Here is a 14,501-nt window from a genome sequence, read left to right on the forward strand (position 1 = left end):
TTAGATCCATTTAGATCTAGATACGTGTTAAAATCGTGTCGTTATAGTTGTCGCCTGCCTCCTACCGCGACAAGTTACTCGTTAAAGCGAATTGAGAATTGAAATAATCCGTATGAAATAGAATCGCGACGCGTTTGAAGTATATCCGATGCTATCAAATATATATCATATCAGCAAGATAAAAGAAGAACGATCAAAAGAAGAGTAAGACAATCACGTTATAGCGATAAATATTTGTGTTATAATACAATTTGAGATATTTATATCTAATATTAATACAGACTCGGGTGATTATTCAGTCGTTGACGAAAAGAAGCGCTGAAGAAAAGAAGAAAATAAGAAAAATATACTATATACTAACGAAGCGTTAGAAAAATACATTTGGAAAGCTGAATATCTTACAAGTATAATATTCCATCATGTTCTGATTATATCGGTAGGCACTACTCAGAGTAGTGCTGAGGTCCATCGCAGCACTTCCGGGCCCGACGGCCATCGGGAATCCAGCTGCTTGCTTCTCCCGGCGCGGAGCAGATTTTATATGTAACGTATGAAACGCATCCCCGAAGGACCGGCGGTCCTATTGACCGCCGATAAAGACCTCTCACAGATTTTCAGAAGTGGCTTTCGTCTCTTTTTTACGGGAACGAGGTGGGCCAGTCTATGGCGATGCGATACAATAACTGTCATCAGGAGCGTCTTTGTGCCGGACGACGGGTGGCTGCGGATACCCGGTCGGCCGTCGCTTCATCTTCGTGTATCTCACACACACACACACGCACACACACGCACACAAGCGTCGAGTTTCTCTCACCGTGAAAAAATCAAATCTGACCTGCAACTCACACGTTCACAAACGTCGCGGAATACCTGCATTCACAACATCGTCCACGTGAGCGATCAAAGATCCAGTGTTCGTCCAGATCTCCCGTCCTGAGAATTTTCACGCGCGTTTCGTATAATATTTCCAACTCTTCTTACGAGATGTATTGCACATAGTTCTTATTCTCGAACTGCCGCAACGAAAAGTATGAAATACCAACGACGAACTTGTATGACATACATTCGAGATATGATATATTCTGTACATACGACATGCACTACTCTTATCGTCACAATCACCAATCCAGTTCACTGCATCCAAGTGATCCAAGTTAACGTTCGAGCGTGTCGCCAACGACATAGAGATGAGAATCGGACATGTCCAACGTTTCAGCGGGTGGTCAACGCTTATCACTGTACTCGGTTCGTCGAACGCGCTGAGATGTGGATTTTTTTCAGGATGGCATTAGAGAACGACGTGCCGCCTGTCGTCCGATATAACATTCATCCCGTGCCATCATTAACGGGTGACAGACAGGCGCGAGATGGTGAACTGGTTGGCCGAATCCGACATACGCGCGCGGGACGTCGAGCTTGGCGACGAGCTAGGCGCCAAACGCTCTCCGTCCAAGCGCGAAATCCTTCGTGGCTTCGCGGTCTCCGAAGGGAAAAAAGAGAGAGGGGAAACGAGTCACGGTCACGTTTGTCACTCGTTATCGTTATCAATCGCCGCCGCGGTAGTTTTCGTGCTCCCGAGGTAGCGCGGCACGAGCCGTGCCGTCGTGGCAAAACCGGGCCGACGACGTCGAGGAGCACGAAGGTGGCTTCTGCCGACGGACACACGTGACTTCGGACAGCTTTTCGACCCCCGCCTCGCGGCGGCGAGCTTTCATCCCCACGCCGCGCTCGACCCCGCCTTTTGCATCCCTCGATCAGCATCCAGTCGAGCCCGATTGGTCGGCGTGGCGTAACCGCCGGGTGGGAGAACACCCTGCGACGAGGGGTTTCTACGGAAACGGCGGCGGCGTCGCGCGGGATAACCTCGTTATTGGCATCGCGGCGACGGCGGCGGGAACGAGTATGGGACCTTCGGATGGCGGGTGCGGGGTAGCAGGCAGGCAGGCAGGCAGGCAAGCAGGCAGGCAGGCGGGCGGGCAAGCAGGCAAGAGGACGATGGATGGAGGAGATGCAGGAGAGACGAAGGCGAGCGCGAAATAAACGCTCGCCGGCTGGTCTACCGCCAACAGTCCCGCGCGAAATCACGCGGCGCACACCCCTGTGAGCACTGCTTATTCATGAGAGTGTCCCTCTTCTCTGAGAGGAAAGAAAGAAAGAGAGAGAGAGAGGAGGTCGTACCTCTTGGGCTCTCTCAGATACGATGTCGCGCCCTATCGATTTTATTTATTTAAAAGTTACCACCATCGTCCCGGTTTCTCTCCCGAACGTACGGCCGCTACTGCGGCGTGTGCCATTTTATTCTGCGAAATGGATCACGGCGTTTCGATCGCTGATCGACGAAAGAGAGAGAGAGAGAGAGAGAGAGAGAGAGAGAGAGAGAGAGAGAGATTGGGGAAAAGGGAAAGGGTAGGAGAACGTGAAGAAGAGGTGAATGAAACGCATTCGTCGATTTGTCGTTAACGATTTCACGACAAATTTCATAGCAATCGGGGTCTTTGGATTTCGTACGACTTTCGTGCACTCTCGGCGTTTTCCTTCGAATCGTTCTTCTGATAATTTCCTCCTTTGATTATCTCCATTTAGCTCTTCTCTCGCGTGTTACTATAATTTATTCACTTTATCGATCCTTCTGTATGCAAAGTGCACAATTCAAAAATATCGAATGGCTATAAACTTGTTTATCGTCGAAGTTTGAAAGGTCAGAAGAGAACAATGGCGGCCAGACAAAGTCGTGCAGTCAAATATTTAAAAATTAATGCTTTTGAGCTATACTATAACTATTACGCAAGATTATTTAATTGTCTCCACTACAACAGGGATTTCCAGTTTTAAATCGAACAGTTCTTATTCTTTCTTTTATTATTTACACAATTATTCTTTCACACTTTTCAAATCAATCTCTCCGTCACTGACTCGTCATCACTAATGATTCACCAACACGAAGATCACGGAACCTATTTAGAGATATCTCGGCTTAGTTTGTAAAGATTACACGACGTTTCGTGTATAATTGTGTGCGATCCTATTTATATTATGATGTTACAATAACTTAGCACTGAAAGGGTTAACGTTCTCGGAGCGTATCGCGCGACGTCCCACGGCATGCATCGCCGCGATTAATTACGAGACTGATTACGTGGAGACAAATACTGTGGATACCGCTCACGGACCTCGGAGGGATAGCCAAAGGTGGCCGAGGGAGAAAAGGGCTTTACAATCTACACATTACGAGCGATATAGGTGGGGAAGTCAAAACGCGAAAGGTGGGGCGCGATGTATACTACTGGTTTATGAACTGCGGCGTACCCGTTCTCCTGTGCAACGCGTTCCTTGGGAACTTATTCTCGGACATGATACGTATCATGAAATATAGATACTTATTCGCCGGAAGTGACTTACAGTTTATGACGCTTAAAAGTTCGATACAAACCATTCGACATTTATCGCTCGTAAATAGAGCCGCTCGTCCCTGTATTACTTATATTTCGCCAGTTTGCTTATATATTTCGTTCATATATAACATATCTGTCAGGTTTAATCAAATTGCACAGTGTTGTGTTTGTACATATAATGCATACCTAAAGCGTAGAACAGAAAGGAGAATTTTTTAAGCGTAGAAATTAAAGAAAGAAGATCTATTTCACCTCGGTACGGTCAACCGGATCGCATAGTAGCATTATCCTTTAATGTTACGCTGAGAAGAAAGAAACTGGGGCCCCGTTCTCCCCCGGAGCCACACGGATCGGGCCGGATCGCCCGGAAGGTGCGGTCAGGCGTCGTCATCGTCGTCGTCGGTGGGACCGTCGTTGGGTCGCAAATCTCACAAGGGTCCGGTTTACATTCGAGTGCGTTCTTTGCGCGAATTCTTTCTCTCTTTTTCAGTCCCCCGCGTCGTCTCCCCCGCCTCCCCCCCCCTTCCTTCCTACACGCGCTGACACTAGATACTCGACATCTCAAAACTTTACGTGTGTGTCTTGTCAAACGTTGCGCAACCGGTACGCGACACCGACACTCGCACTGGGGCGAAACGAAACTTCCTAGCAGCAACACGGTCGATTCGGTCGTCGATTCGTGAGAATATCAAGCAACTCGCGCGGGAAGTCGGGGAAACGTACAAAGTTACTCGGCTTTCGAGACATACGTGTGAGAAAGCATTTTTTATATTTTTCTCTCTCGCTGTACGAGCAATCTTACGCGAGCTACGAGAATTTTTAATTACCAAACGGGACTTCACCTATTGGGATTTTGTAAATTGTACCCTTTTATTCGCATCGCGCCTTACGCGTTTTCTCGCGACAGAAGCGACACGATGATAAACTAGTTTTTACGGCATATCCTTCGAGAGATCCCGATGCTTATTTTCACCCCTCGCAAAAATTCTTGCTTCACCTGACGCGTGATCCTCACGAGCACGGACCCTCCATTCGTCATTACTACGCCGGTGAAGCAACCTAATCTCTCGAGGATCTCGTGCGAGATTACGCTTTGGCATATCATTTGCCTGAACGAACGAGCGGCTCCGACCGCGTTGACGGGTAATATGTCCTCTACATGATTGCACCGGTGCTCGACGCTGAGACGACGCATTTGTAGGCGAATAGGGACGCACTGTGGACCCGGAGGCCCTGCGGTGTAGGCGGCGGAGGGTGGGAAACATCGCTGCGGTGCACGCGGGGGCAGATGCAGATGAGGTTACCGTACGGGGTGCATCGATCATTGGGGTAATGCGGCTGCATCGTGCTCTTGGCTGTCCCTAATCAGTGCCTAGACGGGCCACTATCCTTTCTAATCTGTATGGTCGACCGCTACATTAATCTCCTTTATCATAGCGTAAGAGCCAAGAGTTTGTGAGATCAACGTTACCGTTATTGATTACTTTTATACATTATTGTCCCTTGTCGCTCGTTGTAATTCAGAATTATGGTGATCCGTGATTTTTTTTTTTTTTTTTTTCCGAGAATAACTCCATCTTATTCCGATCGAAAATTAAAAGCGCAGGAAGCGTGCTGATGAAGAGTATAGCGGGAGGATTCGACTCGTTTTCATTGTCGCGCGAGAAGAATCTCGCGACGGTTATACAAAGAATTTACCCCTGACAAAATTCCTCCGATGGCGGTACTAGCGGGAGGAAAGAAAGGTGGGCGGCGATAACTCACGAGATTTGATGTAAATAGCGCACTTACTTATTCGCCAGTGTCGCGCGGCAGAAGTTAAAAATACGGAGGGTAAGGTGAGGGGTTGCTCGTGCGGGAAGGGAAAGAGAAGGCGACTTTTTTGCGTAATGAAAGCAATCAATTCAAGTCCCTGCCGCCTCTGCCATCCTACCGGGTAGAGTGGTAGTCGCGCTCTCTCGATCCTTCCATCTCGCCCGTTCTCCCTTACGTCGCGGCGTCGCGTCGCTTGGTCCTGTTAAGGACGCTGGAAAGGAGGTAGCGCGGCGGGTAGCTAGGCGGCAATGGTGGTGGTAGTAGTGGCGGCTCACCCTCGTTTCACCGCACCGTGCCCACCCTCTTTCTTGCCACCCCAACGGTGGCCGCGACCACTTTTGTAGTCATCATAAAATGCCCTGCTTTCAAGTTCCGACGATTGCTACTCTTTTTTTTTTGGACCTCCCATTCCGAGGGTAGTGCGGCGGTGGAGAATAACCAAGTGGGGATCGTGCGAGGCGAAAGCGGAGAGCGGTGCGGAGAGAATGAGAGAGGGCGGCTGAGGTGGCGGTTAATCCTGAGCATTCCTGTCGGGGGGACGCGGGTATGGAAGGACGATCTCTTTAAAAGAGCACTAAAGTATCGTTAATCTTAAGAAGAGGAGCTCTTACTTTCGCCCGGACAGACCGGTTAGACGCGTCCGCTTGATACAGAAAGAAATTGCAACACCCTGAAATAAATCCCCGTCGTTTTGCGGGACTTTGCCGGCGCGAAACAGCGCGATGCTGTTTTATTACTTTCGAACCACAGACTTTTTTTTTATACTCTGACAATATATTTAATTCGATTAATTAGTACACAATCAAATTTCTATAGCGTATAGCTAAATGTAATATGAATCGATAATTAACTGTACGACTAGTCTAGCTGATTGAATATTATATTTTTTATGCACGATAAATGTGTGTGCTACGTTTATTTTTCTGAAATACGTGTTAATATTACGAGAATGGGATTCTTCGACGACAGACAAAGAAGCAGCCTTCCCGCGGGAAATGCTAAATGTCAAACACACAACCCTCCGACACTCCCACGGGAGCCAAAGGCCATAGCATCATAATATGATTACGTTCTGTGTACGTTATCCCCTTGTTTAGAGACACGATTATTATTGTACGTCGAGCATTGTCGACAGATTTATGACAATGTGTAATATAATATCGAATCGACTACAAAAAGAAAAAGATGTAATTATTTCGTGTTCAAACGTTTTCTTTTTCTTTACAATTATGAATTACTATATCAAATTTTTCCAACATTTTTTCTGAATTGGAATAATTTTACGATCATTCTTCAAAATACCTATCTGTATCATATACAATATAGCTCGGATAACTATGTAGATTACAAAAATAATAACTACCATTTACGTTCGTGCTGAAGAACAATAGAGAGAGAGAGAGAGAGGGAGAGAAAAATTGGGTCCTCGCGCTTCTCGCGAGCGAGCTACATTTCTAAAAGCTCTCCTATTAAACGTGAATAACGTTACGACGATGATGGCTGGGAGGAAGGGTTGTGTCGCGCGCATAAGGAGGATGCACTCGAGCGGTTCGTCGTCGTCGTCTTGCGGTGGGAGGAAAACCTGGTGGATTCGCCCCCATAGTGTAGCGAGGCGCGAGGGGTGGCGAACACGAGCGTAGCGAGTACGGGACACGTGCTGTCGCGTGCCGCGGTGGACGTCCGTGATCTATGCGCCGTCACTACGCCTCACATATATGGAAATTATTGCCACGCAATCCGGATACGCTGCTTTTCGACGCTGTACAGGGGCCCATCTCGATTTAGCGGAGTATTTTAAAAGCTATCGATCGGCGACGATGCGAGAAAGAGAGAGAGAGAGAGCCTTCGTACGCTCGGATTTCGATGCGCCGCGCGACAAAAATTCTTTTGCTCGTTAATCATCGCGGGGACATATTGCATAGCGTTGCATAGCGATATTTTATTCGTCGCGGGACGCTTTTATTTAAAAAATTCCATAACACTGAATGATATATGATTTTATTTTTAAGTGTTTCGAGATATTCGGAACGGAATCAATCTTCAAAGATATACAATTTATTCTGCAAATAATGCTCTAATTACAATTTTGTTGAGCCTCTCAAATTGTATTGATTTTTGTGTCAAAAGAATATTCGAAAGGCAAGCAGAAGCAGCAGCAGCAGCAGCAGCAGCAGCAGCAGCAGCGCGTTTCGACCCTCCCTCGAAAAGACGTGGCGATCTTCCTCGGCGTGTCTAGAGGTGGTGATGCGGTCGTGAATAAGGGCGGACGGGGTGCCTCCAGGGGGTTTAACCCGGGGGTTGGTGCATATTTCACGGTCTGTGGTCCCATCTCGCGGAGACAATCTGAACCAGCGCGGATACATCATCGCGTGACGCCACGTAATAACCTTCTGCGCCACAACGAGCTCCTTTCAAAACCCTCTTATTTATTCATCTCACCTCGTCCGTTGCTTCTCTCGTTCTTTCGCCCTCTTTGTCTGACTATTCGGTACTTCACCCTCCGCGCACGAGTCGGGCCGACCCTCAGTTGCCGTTACCCTTTGCAACTTGCCAGCGCTCACTTTTCTAAACCGAAAAGATATCCCCTTGCTAGGCCATCTTGCGCCGATATCCATTTTTCTTCTCAAGAAGAAAGTTTGGGAAAAACAGTAGTTTCGCAGAATAATGTTAAATTATATTTGAAAAGTAGATCGATCCAAATTATTCCAAGTTCAATTCCCGATAAAAGATATGGAACAATTTTTGTAAGTCACTGCTTCGTTATCGAAGAAAGTTAATTATCGTTCTTAGCTTTCGTATATACAGCGCGTGACGTATAGAGGTGTGTCCCGAGAGCTGCTCCAGAAAGAAAGTATTAATCGAGCACGACATATTGCTCGCCGCCTCGCATTCTCCGAATAGCCTCTAATTTATATGCGAATTCTCGCAGAGCTCTTCTGTGCGGCATCCTCGCTCTGGTTTTAGCACCAGATGTGACTCGCGACGTGCGTAACTGCATCGACGACGGATCGGTGCCGAAAGCACATGGAGCGAGAGACCGACAGAATCTTTTTTCAACGCGACAAGAGTGTAATGCTGTCGCGTATAACACACATTTCGAATCGCCGATGCGTAAAACGAATATATCCATATCCATTTGTTATTCTTTTCTCATTCGCGACTCGCGATCGTTTTGTTCTCTCGTTGGCTTAGCTAATTATGACTTGGATAAACGATAGCGTTCCCGAATGTTTAGAAAATACGAAAAATAAAGAAACGAAGCTTCGTCAGAGGCGACGCGGCCCTGACCGTTAAGATAATAATAATCTTACGAGCGGGAGATGAACGAGGCGCGCGTGAGAGCGTGTACGCGCGTCGCACACGCACTTGGCTCCTCTCGCGCGCAGCAGAAAGGCTATTTGTCGGATGACAAACGAGCGGCGGGCTACGTGGGTGGCTTCGGCAGTCGCGGGAAATGGTGAGCAGCGCGCCGTGTCGCCGCGCGCGCTTTCGCGCTCTTCGTGCCTCGGGCCCGAGGGCGAAACGAGCGAAACTGACGAACGACACGTGTACCGTGTACCGTGTCGATTTTCTCTTGATCCGCCTAGCGTGCGGAAAGAGGACCGTCGTCGCGATTTCCTCTCCGGGCGCGAGTCGCCGCAAATTCGGACTCGTTCCTATCTCGGCAGCCAGCCACGGTAGGATCGGGACGAGTATCGTAACTCAGAGAGAACCCGATTACAGAGCGGATACATTTCGGTGGCCGGCCAGTGCGGCTCGCACGCGTACACGCACGTCGTCTACACACACACACGCACACGCACACACACGTGGAAGGTGATGCGTGCGTGTACGTGCGACCGGGAGGCACATAATGTCTAATGGGGGTGATTGTGCTCGCGCTCCGTGACGGATCAATCTGCCACCCCCTTCAACCTCCTCCGCGCCTCCTGCTTCTCCTCTACCCCCCTCCCCCTTCCCCCCTCTGTATCCGTCCAAGCCAAAGAGTGAGAGAGCCGTCAGCTCTTGGTCCCACCAAGCCGAAACCCAAGCATGGATTCGCGTGGATAACGCAACTATTCGTCATACTATCGTGGAAGGACCAGAACTAGAAACGTTGAAAACGTTATTAATCGACCGTGTTCAGTTTAGAGTTTCTTATAATTTGCAATTGTTCATTTACAATTGAACAATTAATTAACAAAGTATTAAGGTATCGCTAATTTGTAATACCCTCGTTGAGCACCGAAGCGCACGAATATTTATAATCACTATGGAAAAGAAGAAAGAGCAATTAATTTTTGCGACAACTAAGAATTTCGAATCGCGTTTCAATTCCATTCTGAAAGTGTGAGATTCTTCGGTTCTGGACATTTTATCAATTGTTTGGAAGAAAGGCGGCATTCTGTTGGGTGTTAAGATATTTGCGGTTGTATTCGTGCGGTATAACCTGTTTTCATGATTTCCACTCTGGAAGAGAGTATATGTTACGAGATAACGAGACGATCTCTCATATCGCACCGCCCACATATGTCGTTGACACAAACACACCGCTCATGTGTTCTCGATCGGTCTAAAAATCCATGTAGCATTAGGATTGGTAAACGCGACTGGAACAAAAAGAAGAGGCAGAAGAGTGTCTGCTTAAGAGAAAATTAATAATAACTCATCCTTTTCTTTTCTTCCTCCCCCCCCCTCTCTCTTTCTCTTTCTCTCCCAGGGCAGGTAACTCATCACGCAATAGCGATGTGGCCTGGAAGAGAATCCCCCCCGTCAATCTGTCAATGGGCACAGCTTGTTTTAATTGGCGTTATTAATGGCGCCGATATCCGGCATGACCATTCGATTCATCCGTATTCCCAATTCATTTTGCCCTCTTTTTCATCTCGCTGCACCTCGAGACACTGGCCATGGTGCATTATTAAATCGGCATCGTATCATTATTAATTATCGCCCCAGATTCAACGCACCCAATGCTCTTGGGAATAACGTCGGCTTCGCAAATCGTTCTTACCCACTGAGCTCAACCAGCTCTCGACCAAAGGTACGAACGAGTTTCGTGTTTCAATCCGCGATAAGTCGCAGATGGCAGCAGTCGGTTGTTAGAAATCATCGCGTTTGATTTTCGTTATTTAGGTGGATCGAGTTGAAACAGGAAAATTGTGATATCTCAAATAAGAAATGTTAGAAAATTGCAATTTGTAAACTGCAATAAAATGAATAGGATATTTTTTCCAGGTAATTTTTCTATACACTTTCTTCTATAATTTTTTTCTTTCCCTTTTTTTGTTGGCTGGCACGCCTTTATTTCGCGAAATATCATGCGCGAGCATTAACTTTTATATAATAATGATAATAATAATTTAATATTTTATCAAATATTTAGATCTCGTGCGCATTAGTTAGTGCACTTTGTCAATTGTTTACTTGTAAAAAATTAATTGTAAAAAATATCAAATTGAAAAAAAAACAATCACGATTTCATTGACTTTTTCGGTACGCGCCAAAGGATGAATTATTTTAAACATATACATTTGTGTGTACAAATCGCAATTCCATCAATGTTTTAACCAAATCAAAAGTTCGCAAAGTCTTTTTCTTTCGTACGCCGTTAAATATGGAGGTCCTACGTCTCTTAAATAATTCCTTTTATAGACATGTAAATTATTACTTCAACAAACTTATTCCATTAAATCTTCTGATTGTCATAACGGTACATATACGTACTGCCAGAAGTGTATCAAAGAGCAAAGCGTGAAAATTCAGCGTAAACTTTCTTCCGGAATCGAAAAACCTCCAAGAATTGACATTTAGACAGCATCGTTAACAGGTGCGAGATCAAATAGGCATTAGAGTGGAAAGCGAAGTGATCTGATTGGGCCTGTATTACGTGCCGCTTAATGCTTTTCTCATTTGAGCAAAAACCGGCTGTACAAAGTCAGTTCATCGACACACGAAGGATTCATTATCGCTAGCCGTGATCTTAATGGATGCCGTTATCTCGTCGTATCGGTGGTGACCGGTGAAATTGGAGCGAAATCGCCACTTTACGATTTCCATACGAGCTATAATCACTCGAAGTAACGAAGTAAAAACATTTCTAGTACCGGTCGGTAAAAACTGCACTTCTACGCGAATTTTATGCTTTAGCGAATCGACACGCGTGCACGCGTCGCTGCCGATTTCTACGATTTTAATTATCCGAAGGTCCTAAGCGAACTTAATGAACCGATGAAGCCGCTTTTGCAATCGACAGATGGAAATCGATCCGACTCAGGGTATCGAACGCTAATGAGCACGAAATCTTGCGTTTTCTCCCCAATCCGCGTAAACGCGCAAGGACGGAGGCTCGGAAAGGCCGCAGGAAAAACGCGAATCCGACACTCCCGGTCGCGATCGCAAGGACGTTACCGGTGTAAAGTCGTAGAGACAATTGAGCAATTGTTCTCTTTTTTTTCTCTCTCTTTTTTTTTTGTTTTTCCGTAAATTACAATACTGTCCGCTTATAAACTACAATTGTCATGTGCGCAAGAAGGACCTCGCGTACAATCGTGATTACGTACGTACCACAATCATGCGTGCAACGACTAAAATTATTTCTCGTGACACTCGCGAACTTTTTTTTTTGTGCCGAAACTTGCAATTGCAACAGGGTCTCCTATAAAATTTAAACAAGCAAACAGGACTTTGCGGTCACGTTTATTTCACGTGCCGACACGCGCGCTGCGTTATAATAGGCGCGTGACAGACCGACATAGTTTTTGCTTTTTTTTTCTTTCGAGCAATTCAGAGTGACCATCTAGCATGTACATACAACCGAAACGTTTATATACATCGGCTACCGCCTTGCTAAGAGTTACCGGGAATCTTGCGGTCACCTCGGTAATCGTCCATCGTTTATTTCGACTTGTGCATTATAATTGCGCGCAAGGCGGATAAAATCCTTCTTACGCTCGTCAGCTCGCATCGGACTAGCCAGGATCCCCGTGTATCACATTTTTTGTTACGGTTTGTGAAATCATCTTTTGCGTTGTCAGGTCGCGTCTCGTGACGCAGACCTGGTGATAACGTAACAAGGAATGCGTATTTTAAAGTATCATAAATCTCGAATATTCTTATTTTAAACAGAAACAATTTTATTTACTCTTGTCTCTCGCGACTGGAATGTATCATTATAAATGTAATTATTTTTTGTTGTAACCTATATGTAGATATCAATCGTTCTTACGCTCTCACGCATTGATATTTCAATCGCTTTAAATCGAAACGCTGTTTTTCCCCAAATTGCTAATACATGATTCAATTCTTGGTTACGTAATAAATGTCGCATCGATCGGTCAGAAAAGAAACAACGCGGCCGTTGTAGGTGCAATCGCGGTTGATCCTCACGTCGCGTATATTATAATTGCGCCCGTGGAGCATGCTTTTTTCCCCTGGGCAAATCGAACGAGTTCTCTCTCGTCCTGTGCTACGTTGGCCTGTTTTTGTTTATCGAAAATTCTCGATACTACGAATTCGCCGGGCAGATTCGCGGTGGACTCGGTAAGCCGACGAGCGGACCTCGGACTGTCCGGAGAGCTCTGCGGTCGTGTCCGGCCAATAATCGACGCCGTACCCCGCGTTCGTCTCTCGGGCGCGTATATTATAAATGCGCGGCGCGGCTACCAAGCAGGTATCCGAGCGCGCTTCGTGGCGAGCGGGTAGTTAAGAAGCGGCTGCAGGTTGGACGCGACGTGTTACGGCTTTAACCGCAACAACGCGCCTCCGACCGCAGGAACCCTTTACTTTGCTCTTTACTCCCGGGACCCCGCGATCCCTGGGCACCTACTATACCACCACCGCGATCCCTCTCTCGCTTCCCTTCTCCTCTGCAACCGTCGCTGCCGCCGCCACCACCGCCACCACCAGCCACCGCCACCACCACCGTCGCCGCCGCCGCCGCACCGCGCCCATAATTACCGCGCGATGATACCAATGGTATCGATCATCATCGGGCTACCCTCTCCCGATGTTCGATTCCCCTCGGCCGAGCCGTAATCCCTATTAGGCGCCGTAATTACACCCCGATATTATATACCAACGTTACATCGCTATGTACACGTACACGTAAAACAGTCTTCTCTATATCGGAGAAGCGCAGTGGAAATTGGCCCGCGTCGAAACGTTCGCCGTAGTATCTTCTAATGCTCGACGAGAAAAGTCTCGTATTTCGCTTGGTGCAATTCACTCCCGAGAGTTTCCGCGCACGATCGATATTGCTCAATATTACCGCATTTCGAAAAATGTTAGTAACAACGTTACAGATCGCACGAGGATAATAACGATATACCGATATTACGAAAGATAGTTTTTCAGCATCACGTTTCTCTTTTTCCTCCTCCTCCTCTTCTTCTCCTACGTTGTTTCAATGATTAAGAGCGTGGTAGTTGCGACGTAGTTGACGATCGCGGGAGAAGCTGCGGATTTATTTTAGAGTTCATTTCGTAGCTCGTCGGATCGCGGGCGCACAGAGGATGAGTCACGGTGGCATTGTTCGGCCGGACGAGGAGATACAACGCGAATCATTTCCTGCCGTATCCCTATCTATTCGCCTTCACGTTCACGCGCTTCGCGCGCGTATGCGTCCGCCGCGCGCGTCGGTGTATGTGGAACGACGCGCAACGCATCTCACGCTCGAGTGCATGCGGCGTGCACCCGTCTAGCGTCTGACGCGTGCACGCGACGCGTTTTCTGCAAACTGTTTTACGTTTCGTGGATGATGTCAGCCGCTTGTCTAGCTGTAGCTACAACTCGCTCCATTGTAGCCGCAATCCTTGTTTCACGCTCCATGTATCCGCGCGCAACGTTTTCCTCGCAATGTAGAGCCATCGACTGCTCTCTTATACATGAATAATGTCCATTATTTTTCCCCATTAATTTCAATAACACTTATCCCTGTCACGTAGGTTATTTTTACAAGTCAATGTATAATAACTGACGCAAGTGTCGACGAACGTGTCGACGATACACTTGTGCATCGGAGTGAGATGACGACGGAACCATTTAAATGACACCGCGCGGTGCTGCGTGCGCGTTTAAAAGCTCGCGCTGGTAAACAGATGCGCTAATCCGCTACTGGTATCAGCGCACGTCGACTGGATATATTCCGTGATCACGCTCGATCGCGGCGAAACGAGTCTCTCGCATGAATCTCGCATGAATCTCGTATGAATCTCTCTGCGCCGTTTCCGCATCCGCCTATCGGAAGGCAGGTGGCCCTCGCGCACGCTAATTTGTGGACTGGGAAACGGCGTCAGGATTCTAACTGAATTCCCG

General features: G+C 47.1%; 1 protein-coding gene across 9 annotated transcripts in view; it reads right to left on the reverse strand.

Moving 5' to 3' along the window:
- The window catches only part of LOC105198494 (paired box protein Pax-8), a 165,996-nt gene that overhangs the window by 33,689 nt on the left and 117,806 nt on the right, over positions 1 to 14,501 (reverse strand). Inside the window, exon 1 of one of the 9 annotated variants that reach the window (XM_026137163.2) lies at positions 403 to 2,108. The exons of the other annotated variants lie outside the window; for them this stretch is intronic. Within the exon in view, the coding sequence (XP_025992948.1) occupies positions 403 to 496 (94 nt within the window). The 5' untranslated portion in view covers positions 497 to 2,108. Of the gene's footprint in view, positions 1 to 402; positions 2,109 to 14,501 lie in introns of those variants that run through there. 9 annotated transcript variants of the gene reach the window in all.

This window comes from Solenopsis invicta, chromosome 12 (assembly GCF_016802725.1).
Source record: "Solenopsis invicta isolate M01_SB chromosome 12, UNIL_Sinv_3.0, whole genome shotgun sequence".
Classification (NCBI taxonomy): domain Eukaryota; kingdom Metazoa; phylum Arthropoda; class Insecta; order Hymenoptera; family Formicidae; genus Solenopsis; species Solenopsis invicta.